Source organism: Poecilia mexicana, unplaced genomic scaffold (genome assembly GCF_051168715.1).
Source record: "Poecilia mexicana isolate PSO_F unplaced genomic scaffold, ASM5116871v1 scaffold_22, whole genome shotgun sequence".
In the NCBI taxonomy this organism is placed as follows: Eukaryota; Metazoa; Chordata; class Actinopteri; order Cyprinodontiformes; family Poeciliidae; genus Poecilia; species Poecilia mexicana.
Genome location: NW_028263391.1, coordinates 20,923,553 through 20,941,730, shown reverse-complemented (window position 1 = coordinate 20,941,730; position 18,178 = coordinate 20,923,553). Strand labels below are relative to the sequence as shown.

At 38.7% G+C, this 18,178-nt stretch overlaps 1 protein-coding gene across 3 annotated transcripts in view; it reads right to left on the bottom strand.

Annotated features, from left to right (window-relative positions):
* zfyve28 (zinc finger, FYVE domain containing 28) overlaps positions 1–16,926 on the bottom strand; it is a 33,536-nt gene extending 16,610 nt beyond the window's left edge. For all 3 annotated transcript variants that reach the window (XM_015007699.2, XM_015007700.2, XM_015007701.2), the window contains exons 1-2: positions 16,568–16,926; positions 1,020–1,160 (exon numbers count right to left, since the gene is read on the bottom strand). In XM_015007699.2, the coding sequence (XP_014863185.2) occupies positions 1,020–1,160; positions 16,568–16,603 (177 nt within the window). In that variant the 5' untranslated portion in view covers positions 16,604–16,926. The remainder of the gene's footprint in view (positions 1–1,019; positions 1,161–16,567) is intronic.
* Positions 16,927–18,178: the final 1,252 nt, after the last annotated feature.

Sequence of the window (18,178 nt, the reverse complement as noted above, 5' to 3'; positions counted from 1 at the left end):
CCATTTATACAGAACCTTGTTGGCTTTTCAAATGAGTGATAATAATCACTTGCTCAGGGAAAAAAAAGTTTATTATGATAAATTTGATGCATTTTGTAGCTTAACTAGCTTCATTCAGTCCTTTGCTGATTGTGATTATAATTCAATTATTTATTTTGGAAACACATCTCATTGAAAAGTTACAAAAGAAAATAAAAGAGTTTATAAGAATCAGCGTTCTCCATTTGCTCTGTAGTTGAAACCAGAAAAAATACGGAATAAAAAGCTCCTTTCTGAACTTAATATTTGTAATATTTCACCAACTGCAACTTGGCTGAAATGCATGAACGGCTGATTTAATCTGGATGCCCACTAATCAAATAAAACGTTAAACTGACTGACGCTGCACAAGGCGACAGCTCAGCAGAGTGAAGGAAACCGAACAGTCGGGGATCAGGTGATGACCTTATTAAGCGTTTTCCCCCTGAGCCCTGCTGCTGCTGCTGCTGGTAGGAGGCTCAACAAGCCACGAGGAAAACCTCCCTCACAGCACAAGCAGTTCAATAGTTTACCAAGATTCAAATCTGAAAACTCCTCCGCATGATGCTGAAATTCGGTTCTGGTTTTGGCCCGATCTCTTCGTCTAAACATAGAATAAAATCTGTGGCTATGAAATCATTAGCTATAAAAAGCTTTCTTCATCTGCAGCTACTGACGCAGAGTCGGCCGACGCTCGCAGACAGATCCAACTCATCTCATCAGTGGAAGTGCTTCATACAGGAATTCAGCCAATCAGCTTTCAGTAAATCACTCATAGCACCCAGCCTGCTTCCTGGGATGAATAAGAAGCACACCGGCTGTTCTTATCGCTGGAACCAAACTCTCAGCAGGTGATTATGTGAATGAAAAAAATGGCTCAGAATGAGAGAAGCTGGGGGTCAATTCATCTCCACGCCAGCTTTGCTCCACTTAAAGCCTATTTTTATGCCTTGCTCTGGAAGCCAGAGGAAGATTGGACTCCATTGGTGGTTTGCACTGACCTGGCAGGACCGGAACTGGTTGACCAGCAGCGTGCATCTCTGAGGGTCCTTCCTGCCGTCCAGGCTGTCCAGCTCAGTGGCCACCTGGTTGAGCTCTTCGTCGGCGTAGTAGAACTGGGCCAGAAGCTGCGGGTCTGTCCTCTGTTCAGAGAGAAACACAAGTAGAACAACTGTTTACAACACAACTCCACAAAATTCTGGTTTTAAACTCATAAGTCAGAGAAATCTTTTCCTGTTTAAAGGTGATGCTTTTGCTTCATTGAACAGGTTAGAATAACCAAAAAATAATTACTGATATAAATTTGTTATAAAAGTACTACTGATTGCATTTTAAGAATTAGGTAACGTTATGTTATTAAAGGTAAAGTTTAAACAGTAATGATTTCTTGGTTAATGTCAAGTTGTCATAACAAAGAGCTTTTGAATAATGTCAACTTTGTATTGAAAGCGTCATAATTTACCGAATGACACTTTATGACAACAGTCATAAATATTCATGAAGGCTTATTCATGTTCATGACAGGTGTTATGTCATGTTTATGACAGTGTCATGACAGTCTTATTCACCCCCCTTCAAATAAAGTGTTACCGTTGTTTTTTCTAGCAGCCATTGTACACCGCATAAAATAGTAAAACCAGCTGAGCAGATGTGCAGGAGCTCTGCTGAGGTTGCTAGGTAATGGGACTGGGCTCTGCTGTAGTTGCTAGGTAGTGGAATGTGACTTAACATTTAGTAAGTTTTTGAAACCCCTCGTTTTCAAGACACCAGAAACAGCCTATTGGGTTTTTTAAGCTTTTGAGCTGATTTTAGAAGCAGTTGAGACACAAATGGAAGCATAAAAACTTTCAAAATGTGAATTTTGCTTAGCAGATGTCCTCTAATAAATTTAAGACTTGTAGAGGATACGCTGACACGCTAAAAACGACAACACTGGAGTGTTGACTGTAGCTCACTGCTGGGCCATGTTACCACATTCACGCCCGTATAGTGAGGAACACACTGGTTCAAGTTGGATATCTCCATTAACTGGCTAGAATGAGATTGTACTATGGAGAAGGAGCTAAACAATGCTAACATAGTGTAGCTCAGCATTACATTTATTGTTTGAACTTTGTAATGTGGCATCTGAATATTTTAACTCTGAAAACAATGAACACTTCAACAGATACTTGCAGAAAATGGAGCTCCTAACTTCTGTTTTGCAAAAACATAAAATAAAATAAAAAGAACAGGTGAAGAAAAGCTGGACAAGGAGTCAGCCTTTAAACATGCAGGTTCTGCAGTTTAATATAAAGAGTGGCTGATCTGTAGAGGCCTACATATAATCAGGTAAGTGGGTCACTGTATAGGCCATCTTCCATTACAACGGGCTGCTGGGGAACTCTGCTGATTTATGAGAAAGAAATCCTTTTTCAACAAGTATGCAAGATGATTTAGGAGGAAAAATGACATTAATCCTAACAAGAGGAGTTAATTAGAGTTAATACAATGTGAACACCTCCCAGAAGAGTTTGGATGTCTAGTCCTAGGGGAGGATTTGTGCCTTTATCTCTCACACTGAATGACAGTGTGGATAAAAAGAAAGAAAAAACTGAACAGAAGATTAAGGGGTAAAAATTATTATAACTAAAAAGCTGGTTACAACAATTTATTGATTATGAGTTAATATAAAACTGATTGCTCTAACGAGTCATTGATAAGCGGCTATTTTCTTAAAAACGTGAGTTTTCTCTTGTAAAATGAGGACTGACGTCTTCCGTAACGTAAATGCTTCATATGCCGACGCTGCGCCGTCACGTAGCATCTCAGCTGAATGCGCGATACTGAGGTGAAACTTAAGGAGCTTTTCAAGTGTTTATTTTTCAGAAAAGAACCACATAATGTACATTTTGCATACCAAACTGGATTCTGCTACGACTGTTTCTTTTCCGTGGCGATTTGTCGCCGCCATCTTTAATTCTGTATCAACGGTTTGGCTCCGTAGATTGACAAGCGGCGCCCTCTGCTGGTTGGCGGCCAAACTACAATATTAAAAGAAGGTCTTGATATTGTAAAAGACACCTTTCAGTGTCAACATTAAAAGACCAATTTAATTTAGATTGAAATTAGTTCGACTGGAATTAATTTCAATCTAATAAACCATTAATCGATCCAACTATCTACTAAAAACCGATTTGAGTATTACAGGACAACAAAAATACCTCAAGGTGTCCTTGAAAGAGTCTGATGTCTCTTAAAAATGGGACAAAGATGCCAAAAGGTAAACCACAGAGTCCAAGTAATGACCTGGGACCTTTAAAGGACAGCCTGACTGTGCTGCACGCTGAACACTGGATTGCTGCACCAGTAAACTGGCTCATCTCACTCACAATCATTACTCTTTCAGGCGGTTTTCCTCGAGCATGCTGGTGTTTTCCTGAAACCTCTCGAGTCTTTTTCCCTGAAGTTTGCAGTGTTTCCTGTAGCGTGACACCCCACAACCCCACCCCTACACTGACGCTTGCTTTTCTCAGTGAATATGATACACGCTGCACTTCCCGCCCTTCCCCTCATCAATAATAAAACAAACAGAAAGGGGAAAACATGGAGATTCGACCAACAGCTGCCACATTGTGAGGAGGAAACAACAATGATCACGCAACCTTCAAAAAGGTTGTTACTTAAAGATGACATACCGAATCTTGTATTTTTTTTTCCTATTCAATTGATTGCACACTGAATTTAAAAATAATTAGCACGTCTAAAGGCAACTCAAACAGGCAGATCAGAGATGTTACAGAACCCAATTTCTTTTCCTGTTCAAAGACCCTCAGTGGGTTTCATTCCAGGCACGGCCTGCCGTAAAAAAAAAAAAAAAAAAAGCTCACTTATTTCCCAGCTCAGCACTCAAACTGGCATCGTTTTACCAGCAAACCTCAATCACACAGAGCAAATCATTAAAACAGCATTACGTTCTGTTCATGGGCGAATGTTGGGAGTCATGTTTAGAAAGATACAATGGAAGTGGGGAGCAGAGATGGTGTGTAAAAGTGAATCGGTAACCATTGACCATATAGTTGTGTAGTTTGTCCTAGAAATCTGTTTTTATGGGGGACCAAAATTGCAACATTGGTTATATTTTTAGCTGGTGTGGTTCGCTTTCACTGCACTGTCAAATGAACCAAACCCTTTGAGGAACCTGTTCCCCTCCTCGCCTGTGGTGGCGCTGCACCAAAAACTACTGAAAGAAACAACAAGAAAACCTCTAAAAAGACATGAAGGTAACTTCATTCTTCACAAGAAACGGAGTGATGTCAGATGTTAGAGGTTGTAGGTTGGTAATATACCAGGCACCATTCCTTCTGCTAACTCTGGACTGTCAGGTTTGTTTTGTTTGTTTTTACCCAGAATTCCCTGGGCTATATCACTACTGCTTTTGGAGCAGTCTCAGGTCCTCTTGCATCCAGATATGTATTCAAACAGTGCCAAAGTTCACGAGACCGAGTTTTCTAGGCAGACCAGATTTCGCTTTTTTGGTTCAATTAGGCATTCACACTTTCCCAAACAAACCAGATTTTCTAGGCAAATTAACCAGAATTGGATTCATGTGGACGAAACAAGACTGGTGTGAATGAACCCTTAGTTGGCAACGTCCACCACTGGTGGAAACTATCTTGAAAATTTACAATAAATCCCTTATGTTTTTGTGATTGGATGAATGGGAATGGCTAATGGGAGAAGCCGAACTAACCACATCATGCGGTCTGTACATTTACATCTAAACCCAACCTCTGAACACCATTAAACCCAGTGACATCAATCAGAGAAGAGGCCGATTTGACTGGACATCTCCACAACAATGAGTGAGTGTGTGGTACAGAATAAATGCCACGATGACTAAACAGGAAACAGGAGTGGGAGACAGTGAAAAACCTTCCTTCCAGCCCAGAAACAGCCCACAGACTGATGGCATGTTGGAAGCTTAAAGGCGGACACTGAATGAGGAAGAGGAGTTGGAAACAGTTGTTATCCTGTCGTCTCCTCCTGCTGTACTCCTCGTGAATTCCTGCAGCATTGAATCATGGTGGGGGAGTCAAAGACAGGCAATGTTCTTGGAGAAAGATCTGGTTGAAAGCTGCATGCTTAATCTACGTTGGATGTTTGTCCGCTGTGGATTTGAAAGGAAATATGTTTTTCACCCCCACGTCTACGGTCCATGTGATCGACCTGCAGCCTGTTGCACCAGCTGTTCAAACTTGGCCTAGTTTAAGCTGGAGTGAAGAAGAAACAGACAAATGCTGAGGTGGAGCTCCCTCATCGCTACAGGAGTATCTGCACCAAATAAATGATAAAAAGGCCTTTTAAATCCACGGCCAGTCTCGACATCAACCTGATAATAAAAAAAAGACTTGTCTCAAAGTAAAGCATTAAAAAGAAAGTTGTCTCAGTCTAAGCTGTTTGGGCTCCACAAACAGCTTTATTTGCAGCCCATTTTGATTAGTTTTGACAGAGAGAGCAGCAAATGCAAAACAGAAACCGCTTAGTAACTGAGCTGGGTTTCCAGGCCAGTGGGGACAAGTCTCTGAAAGTGACTAATTATGCTTCCTTGAACAGGTGAGGATAGGTTTGAGCTATGCGAAACATGTTCGTTACATTTTTTTTCCACAACATGATTCTTAGATAGTAAGATTTTAGTCTGCTCAGTTCTACCGATTCTGAGCTCCTTTCAGAATGAGCTGTTTTCAGGTGTCTTGTCACTTTGAATCTAAATAAAATAAAAATTGCTTGCCACACCCCCAACTCAACATTTACATTTGCATGTAAAAATGGCTGCAAACAAAAGCACAATTATACAACTGAACATTTTTGCAAAGCATTAGTAGATCCTCCTACACAACCAACAAGAATGCAGCAAGTGGTTTCTGCATGGTAAGCCAACAACAACCAATGTAAACCAATGCAAAGCGGTAAATCCAGCTAACCAAACATGCTGAAAGTAACGCCTGGGTTGCTAGGTAACAAGGCTGAGCTTGAGGAGCAGTGCCTTTCAAATGTGATTTGACATTTAAGGTTTTTGAAACTGTTCATTTTCCAGACACCAAAATGTAAAATCAACTTCTGTGAACTTTTCATCATGTTATAATGTCATTACTCCATCAAAAATATACCTGGGGTGTTACCCTGAGTCTTTTACACGTGCTTGAGAAATCCTTCAATCTTCATGGCAACCATTTAGCTGTGCCAAACCCCTGGGTGGATCTAGCCCCGCCTTTGGGATGCAGCTCCTCCTCAGAGCTGCAGTTTCCAAGCTTCCAAACTTCCACCTCTCTCATTGGCTCCTTCAGACTAGCCAGCAGCAATTAGCAAACATTTGGTGCTGAGCTCATTATAGGAGCTATTTCTCAGTGCAACACAAGTATAAACATTGCTAAAGGGCTAATAGAGGAGCTATGTTGTGAGGACTTTCTGAAGGCGAAGTGTTGGAAAGAGCAAGACTTCTTAAAGAGACAGAGGCCCAATTTCAAGACGTTAAATTACAAAATAAATTTTCTTTTCAGTCATATTTTACATGTATAGCATTCTTACAACAACTGAAGTTAACATTGTTACTTCACTGTGGTGTAAAATGGCACACTTTGCCTGGAAAATACATCATACTGACCTAAAAACAGCTGGGTTTTTTTTTTTTTTTAAGAACTTGAGCTATTTAAAAAAATAGTAGAGACCAAAATGGAAGAATAAAAATTTAGCATAAGATCCCCTTTAAAAGTAGTAATAGCATATTCCTGACTCGGATATTCAGTTTCATGGCCTTCCCCCACTGATCATAGTCGCATTATTCCATGGACGTGGCCAACTCTCCAAGTTTAATAACAATCTGAAGGTAAAGCTGCTGACATTTTACAAATGGTTTATGGAAGAAATGCTTCAAAAAAGATGGTTATGACTTCCAAAAGATTTCCTTGATGATTGTATAAAATTTTCCTGAGTCCTGAGCCATCAAGGTGCGTCATCATCCCACCAATGACAGCTTCACCTCACATAAGAGGTGAAATGATTCAGCAGATTCGGCTCATTTCTGCTGTGGCGTACCAGTCCCCTGTCAGTCGTCCAGGGTGACCTCTCTCTGAATCTCCCTCCTCTGCGGTCACAAACCCTTCATTTCAGAAGGCTAAGAGCCCACAAGTTCACCCAAAGTGGCAATTACAGTTGAGCCCCCTCAATAACAGAAACTCACAATGACTCAGTGAAACATTTTGCGCCTTTTTTTGTTTCAAATCAAGAGAGCAGAAGCCACTCTCTGCTGTACGATCGAGGTTTTCATCATATCGACCAGCTCTTCACCCGCGCCGCTGATTCGGGGCTTCATTTCCATTCAGACTGCACAGACGATGACGGTTGTCAGGCTAATGCTTCCTGAGCGTCCGCTGCAGCGCCGCATGCATACTGAGCCCACTTAAGGGACTTATGAGAAACCTTGGCTTTGCCCTCCATACTCTATTCCAGGCTCAATTTGCTGCTTCTGGCTTCCTTCCAGAGATCAGAGTCAAATATTGTGTAGGGAAACCAGTTATCTCTGGCAGACAACCGGCTAAAAACCAAACGCCAGGTTCAGTAAGTTCAGGATTTTTTTGTTATTTAAAGCATAAGACACAATTTCTTTCATCATTTATATTCAGTTTGTGGGAACTTTAAACTCTGAGAATGCAGGCGTTTGCTGAAGCAGTTGTATTGAGTCACTCCTTTCAAGTTCAGCCTCCATCGGGGCTTTACCTCCTACTGCAGAGCTATTGTTGGTTATTCTTCAACCAGAAACTCTGTACAATGTAGATATCTCAAATCCATTATTTGAATGTGCCTCTATGGAAGGTTGCAACCTCTTTGACCACTAATGCAACCATTAAATTTGTTTTCCATTTTCCAGATAAGATACAGTTGGTCTTCCAACGTTTTAGTACTTCTGGCTGAGAGCCTCTGTGCTTAGTTAATGCTCTTTCCTGGATGAAGCCAGGAAACTAAACTATCTGTGTTTTACACACCTGACTCAGTTAGATTGGGGTACAGAGTTGCAACATTTGTTACATTTTCAGATGGTGCAGTTCGCTTTCAAACCATTTGAAAAACTTGTTCCCCTCCTTGCCTGTGGTGGCGCTAAACCAAGAACCACTGAAGGAAACGACCTGAAAAACCTCCAAAGAGAATGATGAGAGCAACTTCTTTCATCACGAAATGTAAACAAAAATGGAGTGGCAACAGATTTTAGCGGTTGTAGGATTTCTCTTTGTTTTTGGTAAAAGACCACAAGGCATTTCTACCTCTAGCGCTAGATTTGCATGTTTGTTTAGATTGTTTTTACCCAGAATGCCCTGCACTGTAGTCCACTTCCTGCTTTTGGAGCGGTCTCTGGCCCACTTGGCGTTCACATAATGCATTCAAATTACGGAAGATAACTCTGGTTCACCTAGAAATCTAGCTCTCGGTTTGGTTAAAATGAATTCTGGTGTCATTCAAACAGATATGTGAACACCAAGCGGACTGGAGAGCGCTCCAAAAGCAGGAAACGTACTGCAGTGCAGAGCATGCTGGGTAAATATAACCAAAATTAAAGCACGAGTCTGGCATTAGCAGGAGAAATGTCTTGTAGTTTTTTTTACAAAAGAAAAACAACTGCGTCTCCATTTTTTTACATTTCATGAAGAAGGAACTCTGTGTGTGTGTCTTCTTCTGAGGTTTTTGTGTCGTTTTCTTTGGTGGTTTTTGATGCAGCGCCACCACAGGTGAGGAGGGGAACAGGTTTTTCAAATGGTTTGGTTTGTTCCACTCAGTGCAGTGTGAAAGAGAACCGCACTAGATGAAAATTTAACAAATGTTCCAATGTCAATCCCCAGTTGAACCAAATCTAGACTATCAGCTGTGAAAACACTCTAATCTTGGACCTGGACTGTTTGTCTGGAAAGTATCATTAGAGGAGATTTGTTGTAAACTTGCATTTTATAAGTACACTGAACTAATCTGGAAATGAAAGCAGAGACTGGAGACTCGATTTAACTCATTGACTTCATATTGTGAGAGTGCTCTACCCATCTGGACTGATGGCATAATCTGTGCTCTCATCTCTGACAACTGACCTAATCTGCTGTTTGGACCACAGTAACGACCCAAACACGTGCCCGTCTCATCATACGGCACACAGGGGTAAAATAAGGGTCCGCAGAGGATTTAGATGGATAGAAGTCCGGGACCTCCTGGCGGTTGCGGGACAACCCCCCTTTTCAACAACCACAAGGACGTTCTTATGCAAGACGTAATCTGGTTATACAATCCAGAATTGATGCTGGCAGCGCAGGGAAACCACAATTTTAATCTAAAAAAAAAAAAAAAATCAAACGGCTTGACACCTTTTATATAATCACTCAATGCATGAACAAAAAGATGATAAAGTGTGACTAAACTGAAGGAAGTGATTGAATTAAAACCCAGTTAAAGATCTGAATGATTCATAACAGAGCTATTTCTGTCCACAGAGTCCACCGTCATGAAAAGTGACAGAGTGGACAACGTCCAGGCTGTCCAAATTCAGACACACTGACAGCCACGATGAGCACTGAAATGTGTGTGTGACTGCTTTCCGTACAGGACGGCTGCAGACAAATTGGTGTGTTTGGTCCTTAATACTTCAGAAGAATCCACATTTTTCGAAACAAGTTGTCCAAAAGATAAAGTGTCTTTTGAGTTTGCTTACTTACTTACAATCTGATGTATATATTTTTATTGCAAAACAAAAAGCATCAACTTTCAATTTGTTATTTTGTTTTGTTTAAAAAAAGGTTACACGTTATTTCAAATCTCCTGACAGGAGCCAAATTAAATGTCTGGTGGAATTTAAATGGACCATTATACCTGTTAAACTGAATAAATTTAACCCTAATATTCTAGATATGTGTGCACAATGCATGAAACTATTACATTGTTCATGGCAATGAAACAAAATCAGGGCTTTTTGGGAAGAGTTTAGGAAAATAACAGCAAAACTTATTTTAAAAAATAGCATTTTAATGGGCCACGCACTATTTATCTTGGGACTATATAATTTTTTGATAGCCATGTTTCTCTTGCATGCCAAAAAACTATTGCACTCTTTTGGAAAACAACAATCCTTCTTTCTGTCCCAAAATAAGAGCAAAGACAGTTTTTACATCCTGGCTGCTTCTCAGACAAAGGACACCTTGGATTAATGCTTTATCATCATCAGAGACCCGGCAGGGGAGGCTTGAAGCACCTCTGATCAAAGAACGCAGCAATTACCATCAGTGGAAACAAGGTGAAGAAGAAGAGAGCAAAGGTCAGGATATCACACCTTAACTCAGGGTTTGTACACTACTACAGCAATATTCAAGCACTTTTCAAGCATTTTCAAGGTGAGTTTTCAAATATTTCCCAGCACCAAATACAAATAAACTAAAAAAAATACATTCAATCCACTATTATATGATATTTATTACTATTACTAGTATTTTTTGTGGTAGTTTTATTCATTTTACAGCAGGGACAATGTAAACTAAAATATGAATAAACGTTATGTCTTGAACATTATGTCTTGTACCCTAATCACCTGACTGGTCTGAGAACAAAACATTGATTTAACAGAAAGCAAAAAGCTCACTATTTCAATAAATAAGTCAAGTCATTACTAATAAGTATTCATTATATTGAAACATTCAAAAGTAAATTGTCTTAAAGCAAATGACCTTCCTTCTCAAATTAAATGCTTAATATGGGGGCATTTTTCACATGTCCTCCCTACATCCAGTGGGGGGTGCAGGTTGCTACAATCGACAGCAGCCACACAGGCACACCCGCGAGAAGGAAACAAACGCACCCAGTGCAACACTTTCATTCTATTGGCTGAGAGGTTGCCAGCCGACGGTACTTTTCTGTTCCAAGGGCGAGCAGAAAATGATTTGCAAGCGAGCAAAGAGGTTTAGGAACAGAGATTTGATCTGAGCAGAGGCAAGTTTTGAGTGCAAAGAGAAAGGCTTGAGAGAGCACAGTGAATATTTGAAAGAGAGCAGAAGTTTGGAGTACAAGCATTACAAGTTTTGAGGATAAAAGACATGAAATCCTGCTTTCAAACTGAAAATCAAATTGTGGCAGAAAATAGCTTAAACACAAAGAGTCACAAGAAAATCTCTATAAAAGAAGTTCCAAGTTTTCTGGCATTCAGGAGATATAAATAATTTTGGTTATTGTATCTGACATACATTAACAAAAGCTTATTCTGATTTAACTTCAAACAGTGAGAGAAAATATCTGGTTTCAATAATGTTTTCCAAATTTAGGCTTTCAATCCAATGTTAGATTTCACTTTATTATAAAATTGTGTAGTTAGAATATCAAGCTCTTGATACAAAAATCTAAATGAAACTGAAGCATTTTTAAGGTTTTCAAGCAGCCGTATGAAGCCTGTTAACTCTTCTTCTAATTTGTCTTGGTTTCCTTCGGTCCCCACCGTCACACGCCTCGGACAGCAGAGGTCCAATGGTCCTGCGATTAATTTAAAACGGGTTTTCAATCGCCAAACCAGCCTCAGTCTGTGCTGGGATCAGCTCTGTAAATCCCTGCAGCCGACACCAAATCAATTACCACACGGCCACTGGGTAAGCAGAATGGGACGCTTCACAAAGAACTGCAGAAACTGTCCTAAATATGAAGCCACATCGCTCACTCTGCCCCATCGCCTCCAGAAACCAGAACCAGCAGAGAAGGACTTACTCAAGTAGCAAGTATTGTAATTATCCAACAATCAAGGCAAGAACTCATCAAACTTCCTTCAAAGTTAATCAGAGCTGCACCTGGAAACTGTTTTCACATTAAATGATGTTTCAGGCTGGAAGGATTTTATCTAAAAATCATCAAATTATCAGTAACACTGCTGCCATTTCTTTTCTCAGTCATCTAAACAGCAGAATACACAGATCTGTAAAAAACTAAGAGCACAGACACTGAACCCCATCAGAAACCTCCTGGTTGTTCCACCAAATATTGATTTCTGAACTCTTCTTGAGTTAAAATATTAGTATAGTTGTTTCTAAATCAATATGAACTTGTTTTGTTGCATTATTTGTGGTCGTTATTTTGACCATTTGTCATTTTCTGCAAATAAATACTAAATTTCTGCTTTGAATTTCAGAGACATGCTGTCAGTAGTTCATAGAATAAAAGGACAATGTTCATTTTACTCAAACATAAATCTATAAAGAGTTAAATCAGAGAAACTGATCATTTTAAGTGGTCTCTTAATTTTTTTCAGAGTTGTATTTGAAAACAACACAATCAATTATGGCTGAAACGATTAATCATGATTAATCTTGATTAATTAGATTAATCTGTCATTATTCCAAAAATTACAGAGGATTTAATTTGTGAAAAATCTGTATTTTTTCACCAATATGCTCATTTGGTTTCAGTCTAACAATCGTTTTGTTTTATAAGCATATTTTCAGCTCATATTTATTTGGACTTTGAATTTAGGTCAACTACAAGAAGGGATGACTGACATAAAGGCAGGTGTAAATATCTTGCGTCATTTGTCATTTCTCTTCAAGAAAGAAATAATTAATATACAAACCACAAAACTACAACATTTGTCCAACACAACCACTTATGACACGGGGAAATGACTTTTCATGTTTCCTTAACATGGATCTTAATTTTTTTAGCCATTGTTAAATCTATTTTTTATTTCCCTACCAAATACAGTCTGCTTTTACTGCATGTTCAAAGTCAACGTGGTAAAGGAACAATAAACCCTTTTAACATGTATCTATTAAAGTTAAAGTTCCGTTTAGTGTTTCCTAATATGAAAGCATTCGCATTCATATTAGCATTAGCAATTTAAAGGATTCCCATGTTAGTGCAGTGTGAATCATGCAACCATTAAAATGTTCTGCAGGTGCAATAAGGACTAAAAGGTAACATGCTCTGTGGAGCTAAAGGTCAAATCCTGAAGGAACTATTCATCTGTCCTCAGATGCTGGAAAAACTTTAGTTTCTGTGAAAGTAAAACTGAAGTATTTGGAAGTAATAATCGTTGTTACATCTTGAGGACAAAAGGAAAAGCTTGCAATCATGAGAACACCATCCTAACTGTAAAGTTCGGTGGTGGCAGCATAATGTTGTGCAGGAGAACACTGCAAGAATTACAGTAAAGACGGTACAGATCATTATGATCCAAATTATAAAATATTTATCAAATTAATTGTATGCTTTAAAATTCAACAATACTGCAGATTTCAATATTGTAATAATATTGAAATCTTTACAATATCTCTTCAGAAGTGTCTCTTCAGAAGTGTTTGAAATTAAAGAAGCAAACTTGTTTAAAACAACTCAAGTCACATACTAAACTGTTTGGAATATTAGAAATAAAGAAAACTTACTTAATGTAAATAAACAAAAACAGTAGATCAAAGAATATGAAAGTGGAATGTGACTACAATTGTCATGAAACATTATCTTTCCATAAGTTACAACAACATTTAATTTGCCTTTGGGGTCAATAAAGTAATTTGATTTTAATTAAATTGTATATTTTCAGGATTATGGTTTTTTTCTGTTAAAAACAAAAAGTGGTGCCTTTAAAGTCAATTAAGAAATACTTTACGTACATCACATGGAAATTAAACGTCGTAACTCAGAGTTTTTAGTGACTGACGGCTACTTTAGTAATCAATTAATCACAAATGAGTTGATTAATCGTTTCAGCCGTGTTGCTTTAGATCTGATTTTCTTGTCATTAGGTTTGAATCCATGTGCTTTTTTTTTTTTTTTTGCTAAATTGTATCTTTATCTTTCATTTAAATTCCTAATTTGCAATAAAATGATGGCTCTCTAACAATAAAAACTTTTTTTTTACAACATAAATAGTAGATATTTATCTAAAATTACAAAACTAATTTTGTGGCTCTAAAAGAATTGTTTTATTTGGCTCCACTGATGGTAAAAATGTCTCTTTAGGTTGTAAAGGTTGCAGATTCTGCATTCATGGAGCACTTCCTGTTTACAATGTGGTTACCATGGGAACCAGCGCCTCTGGAACACAGGTCCACCTGACATTAAAAACTCAAACACACTGCCTCCTTTTCACACCCAGCCTCTCCCAACTCTGGTAATCTGCTTACAAGAGTGACGTTGTAAGCAGAAAAACATGTTTTTAAAATGTCTTTAATACTTATTATTAGGAATAAACTGTGTGATGATAATAATAATAATAATAATAATAATAATAATAATAATATTACAGGTGGAAAGAGGAGGAAACATAACTTCCTGCATGCTGCTCTCCCAGCAGTCTGAGCCGGGATTATGTAGCAGGGGGGGTTCAAAACAAAAAAAGCCTTTCACCATGGGACTAATCCAGGGTGGAACAGAGCCGCTCTGGAAATATCAATATCCCTGCTTCAGTCAACGGCGCGTGCTGATTCAGCACTTTTCTATCTCCAGGAGTACATAGTTCAAAGATAAACTGCTTAGTGTTGATACGCAGCGACTAAACCACAGCCTTCAATAATAAGACTTAAAAAAGGAGAATATGACAGGATGGGTGTAGACTCCTCGGCACTCCTCTCTCCCAACTTTTTGGTCGCTTCACTTCCACAGACAGATGCACGATTCTGGTAAATCGGAGGGAGGAAGGCTGTAGTTTGGCAGAAAGGAGGGAGGCTGATGTAACCTCCCAGGAGTTATTACGCAGGTTAACACTGCTGACCGCTAAAGAAAACATGACTTAGCAGAAGAAACAAACTGACGCAGGTGTGGTCAAGAGCAGGTGGATAATATGTAATCAGAACTCTTTTTTATCTAAGCCTGCATGACATAACTGCTGCAATATTTATTTAATATCAGCTGGTTTGTCTAATTGATGTTCATGATCAGAGTAAATAACTTTTATAAATTCTGATTCAAACCTCTGCAGTGTCGGTATTAAAGCCGTTATGCTGCTTCCAGCTCTTGGCATGCTCTGACTGTGGGTCGAAATTCCACACGGCCTAAAGTTAACAAAACATTTAACAAGAATTTGCGCCCTGGAGAGATGTCCACACGGTCAGCCAAGCTTCCCTGCTGCAGTCGGAGTATTATTGAACTGTTCGCCTAACGAGACGACCAAGCCTTTAATACTTCCTCTGCTGTGTCAGGTGGGTTTCAGAGTCACGCTAATTCAACTAAAAAGTTCACATCTAAAAGGTGTTAGTAAGTAGGCATGCAACAATAAGCAATAAATCAATTAATCGCATGATAAATTAAAACAAACTCAATAATTTCCATCTGCATGATTTCTCTTTTCTCTCTTTACCAAAAACTGGAGGATAAAAGTCTTCAGTCTGATACTTTGGTCTCAACTAGTCATTTTTTTGAAGGACAATTTTATTTATAGACTCTTTATTATCCAATTTATTTGTTATTTCTGTTGTTTTGTTTATTTATTTTGGATATTTAAAATATTTCCAGTTCCACGGTCAAATGTTCATTCGAATTTAAAGTTTATCGATCTTTAAGAGTCTCTTCTTGCATTGTTATGCTATTACCAATACTTGAAAACGATCTCAAAACAACAATATCATCGTTTATTGTGATAACTTATGTGGATAATTTATTGTCCAGCACAATTTATCATGACAGGCCTATTCATTAAGCTGAAGGTCTTTTTTTAAGTTTTGAGTGTACCTTCAACATTAAAAAAATCCATCCCTAATTTTAGGATACTCGGTTATTGGTTTTATACACTTATTACAAGTGATTGAGAAATTATCAGTTCCAGATGTATGAAATCCATCAAAAAATCTCCACTGTCCTGTATCTTTTAGGTGCATCCCTGCCAATGGCTCAATTCAAAGGACTCAATCAGAAAGTTTAGCAAAGGCCTGATCATTAACTGTTCCTTTAATTCAGATGTGTTGCAAATGATATGCAGAATAGAGGTACTGAGTTGGAAAAAAGTAACGAATGAGGAAAAACAAATGAAAATGTAAAAATTTGAGCTTTAACTAAACAATTTTACAAAGCCTAGCTTATTTACTGGATGACAATATCTTTAATTTGTCGAATTTTGCTGCAAATTTTGTCTTTATAGAAGAGTTCATTAGTTACATAAAAAAGTAAGTTTAAATCAATGTCAATATTTATAAGATATAATGTGCTTCAGGTAGTAACAATTTCAGAGATATAGTTTACATAATTCAGTTGTTTTTAGGTTTCAGTTGATATTAATGTTTGATAATTACATGTTAATTAATGTCAAACTGATAAATTATTAAAAGAGAATCTAATTAAAGTGACAGCTGCTGAAAGCTGTGACTAAATCAGTTTGAGCTGTCAGGCTCCAACAATGAGACAAAAACATCCCAACAACAATAAGAGCAACAACAACACCAACAAAGGGACAGCAGCTTGTCAAACATCAGGATCACAGCTAATGTTAGCCGGTCTGCAGCAGAGTCCATCGGGATGAACCGCATCAGAACCGGGTCGGGGCAAGGCTGAGATAGCCTGACGGTCCGCAGAAACTCACCTTGGGTTTATAGAGCCACTTTCTGAAGCGGTTCATGGCTCCTTCCTTTGTCACAGCCCCTCCTCAGCTCTCCTCTGCCGCCCGCCCGGTCGGTCGGGAGCCTCACGGTGACGGCGGGCTGCTAACCCAGCTAGCTGCGGTGGATCCGCTGTCAGCCGGAGAACCAGACACGGTGTACGGTTGGTTCTCCGAGTCTACACCGTGGATGTGGACCGGAACAAAGCACATCTACGGGGTGTTATTCCCATTTTTCCTCTGTTCCTACGCTCAGCCTCCCTTCTTCCCCCGGACACTAACCGACTGACGGATCCGCTCCGCTCCGTTCTGTCCCCCCGCTAACGTTACTTCATGACGGTCACGTTGACAACAGGCCCCGCCCACTTTCCCTGCGATGGTGCCTTCAAGGGCCGCTTCGACCAATCAGAAGCCACCTGTGAAAAGAGGACTCTACCTGTACTGCACCACCCAACAAACCTAAACCGGTTCCACAGGTTTTTCTTTGGATCAGGAACTGCGTCCTTTTGACATAGGTGGGCAGAGTACCTAAAAATTATACTCAAGTAGGAGTAGCACTACTTTAACATATTTTTACTCAAGAAACGTAAAAAGTAGCCATCCAAGAAATTACTCTAGTAACATTGAAAAAGTATATGTTAAAAATCTACTTATGTAATGAAACTGTGCGTGTGTGTGTGCCTGTGTGCGCGCGCGTGTGTGTGTCTGCGTCTAGTGATTTTTTTGGTTAAAACATGTTTGTTTTTCCTTCAATGGGTAGAAAATCCATAAATTTAACTCAATTAAGAGTAGCGACACTTCATAATAAAATTACTCAAGTAAAAATAAAAAGCAAAGTGTACTAAAAATACTCCTAAAAGTTTTTTTTTTTTCAAAAATTATTCATGTAAATGTAATTGAGTAAACGTAAATAATGACTACCCAACTCTCCTTTTTGATAATAGAATGACCAACATTTGCTATGTCTTACACACCAGATTGAACATTATTTTTGTTTAATTTGGTTTCTATTACATCTCAATAAGTGGTTCAGAAGATGGTCTAAAACTGGAGTGTCATAGAATATGACTTCTTTGTGTCAAAGACAAATCTTAAACAATTTTGCTTGTTAGTTTTCTATTCTAAAATCTCATTTCATAGTTCTCATGTGATGTCACATTTCTGGAAACTTTGTAGCTGACAGCCATCTTGGTAGGTATCTGTAACTAATTGTCATGACTGTTGCTTTGGAGTTGCTATGACAACAATAAATAAGCTACATTCTCTGCCTCATACAAGTTGATCCTGACAGCAGTGATTTTGTTGATATATCTTTCTCTTGCACATTGGTCAGAATGTTAATCAATTTCTTTTTGTTAGTCTCGTAGCCATGGTTCATCTATGCTTTGTGCTGCATTTGCCTAACAAGATGGTGGTTCAGTACAGATCACTTCTGGTTCAGACTTGTGGGAACTATGTATGTTTATCCCTCCTTTTTATGTTTTGTTTTTAAGTAGGTTTTAAAGTTCTATAACTGATTGTCTATAGATAGTTTACATTGGGTTTGCACATATTTTATATATCACAGACATTCAGTAAATTTTCTTCATTGAACAT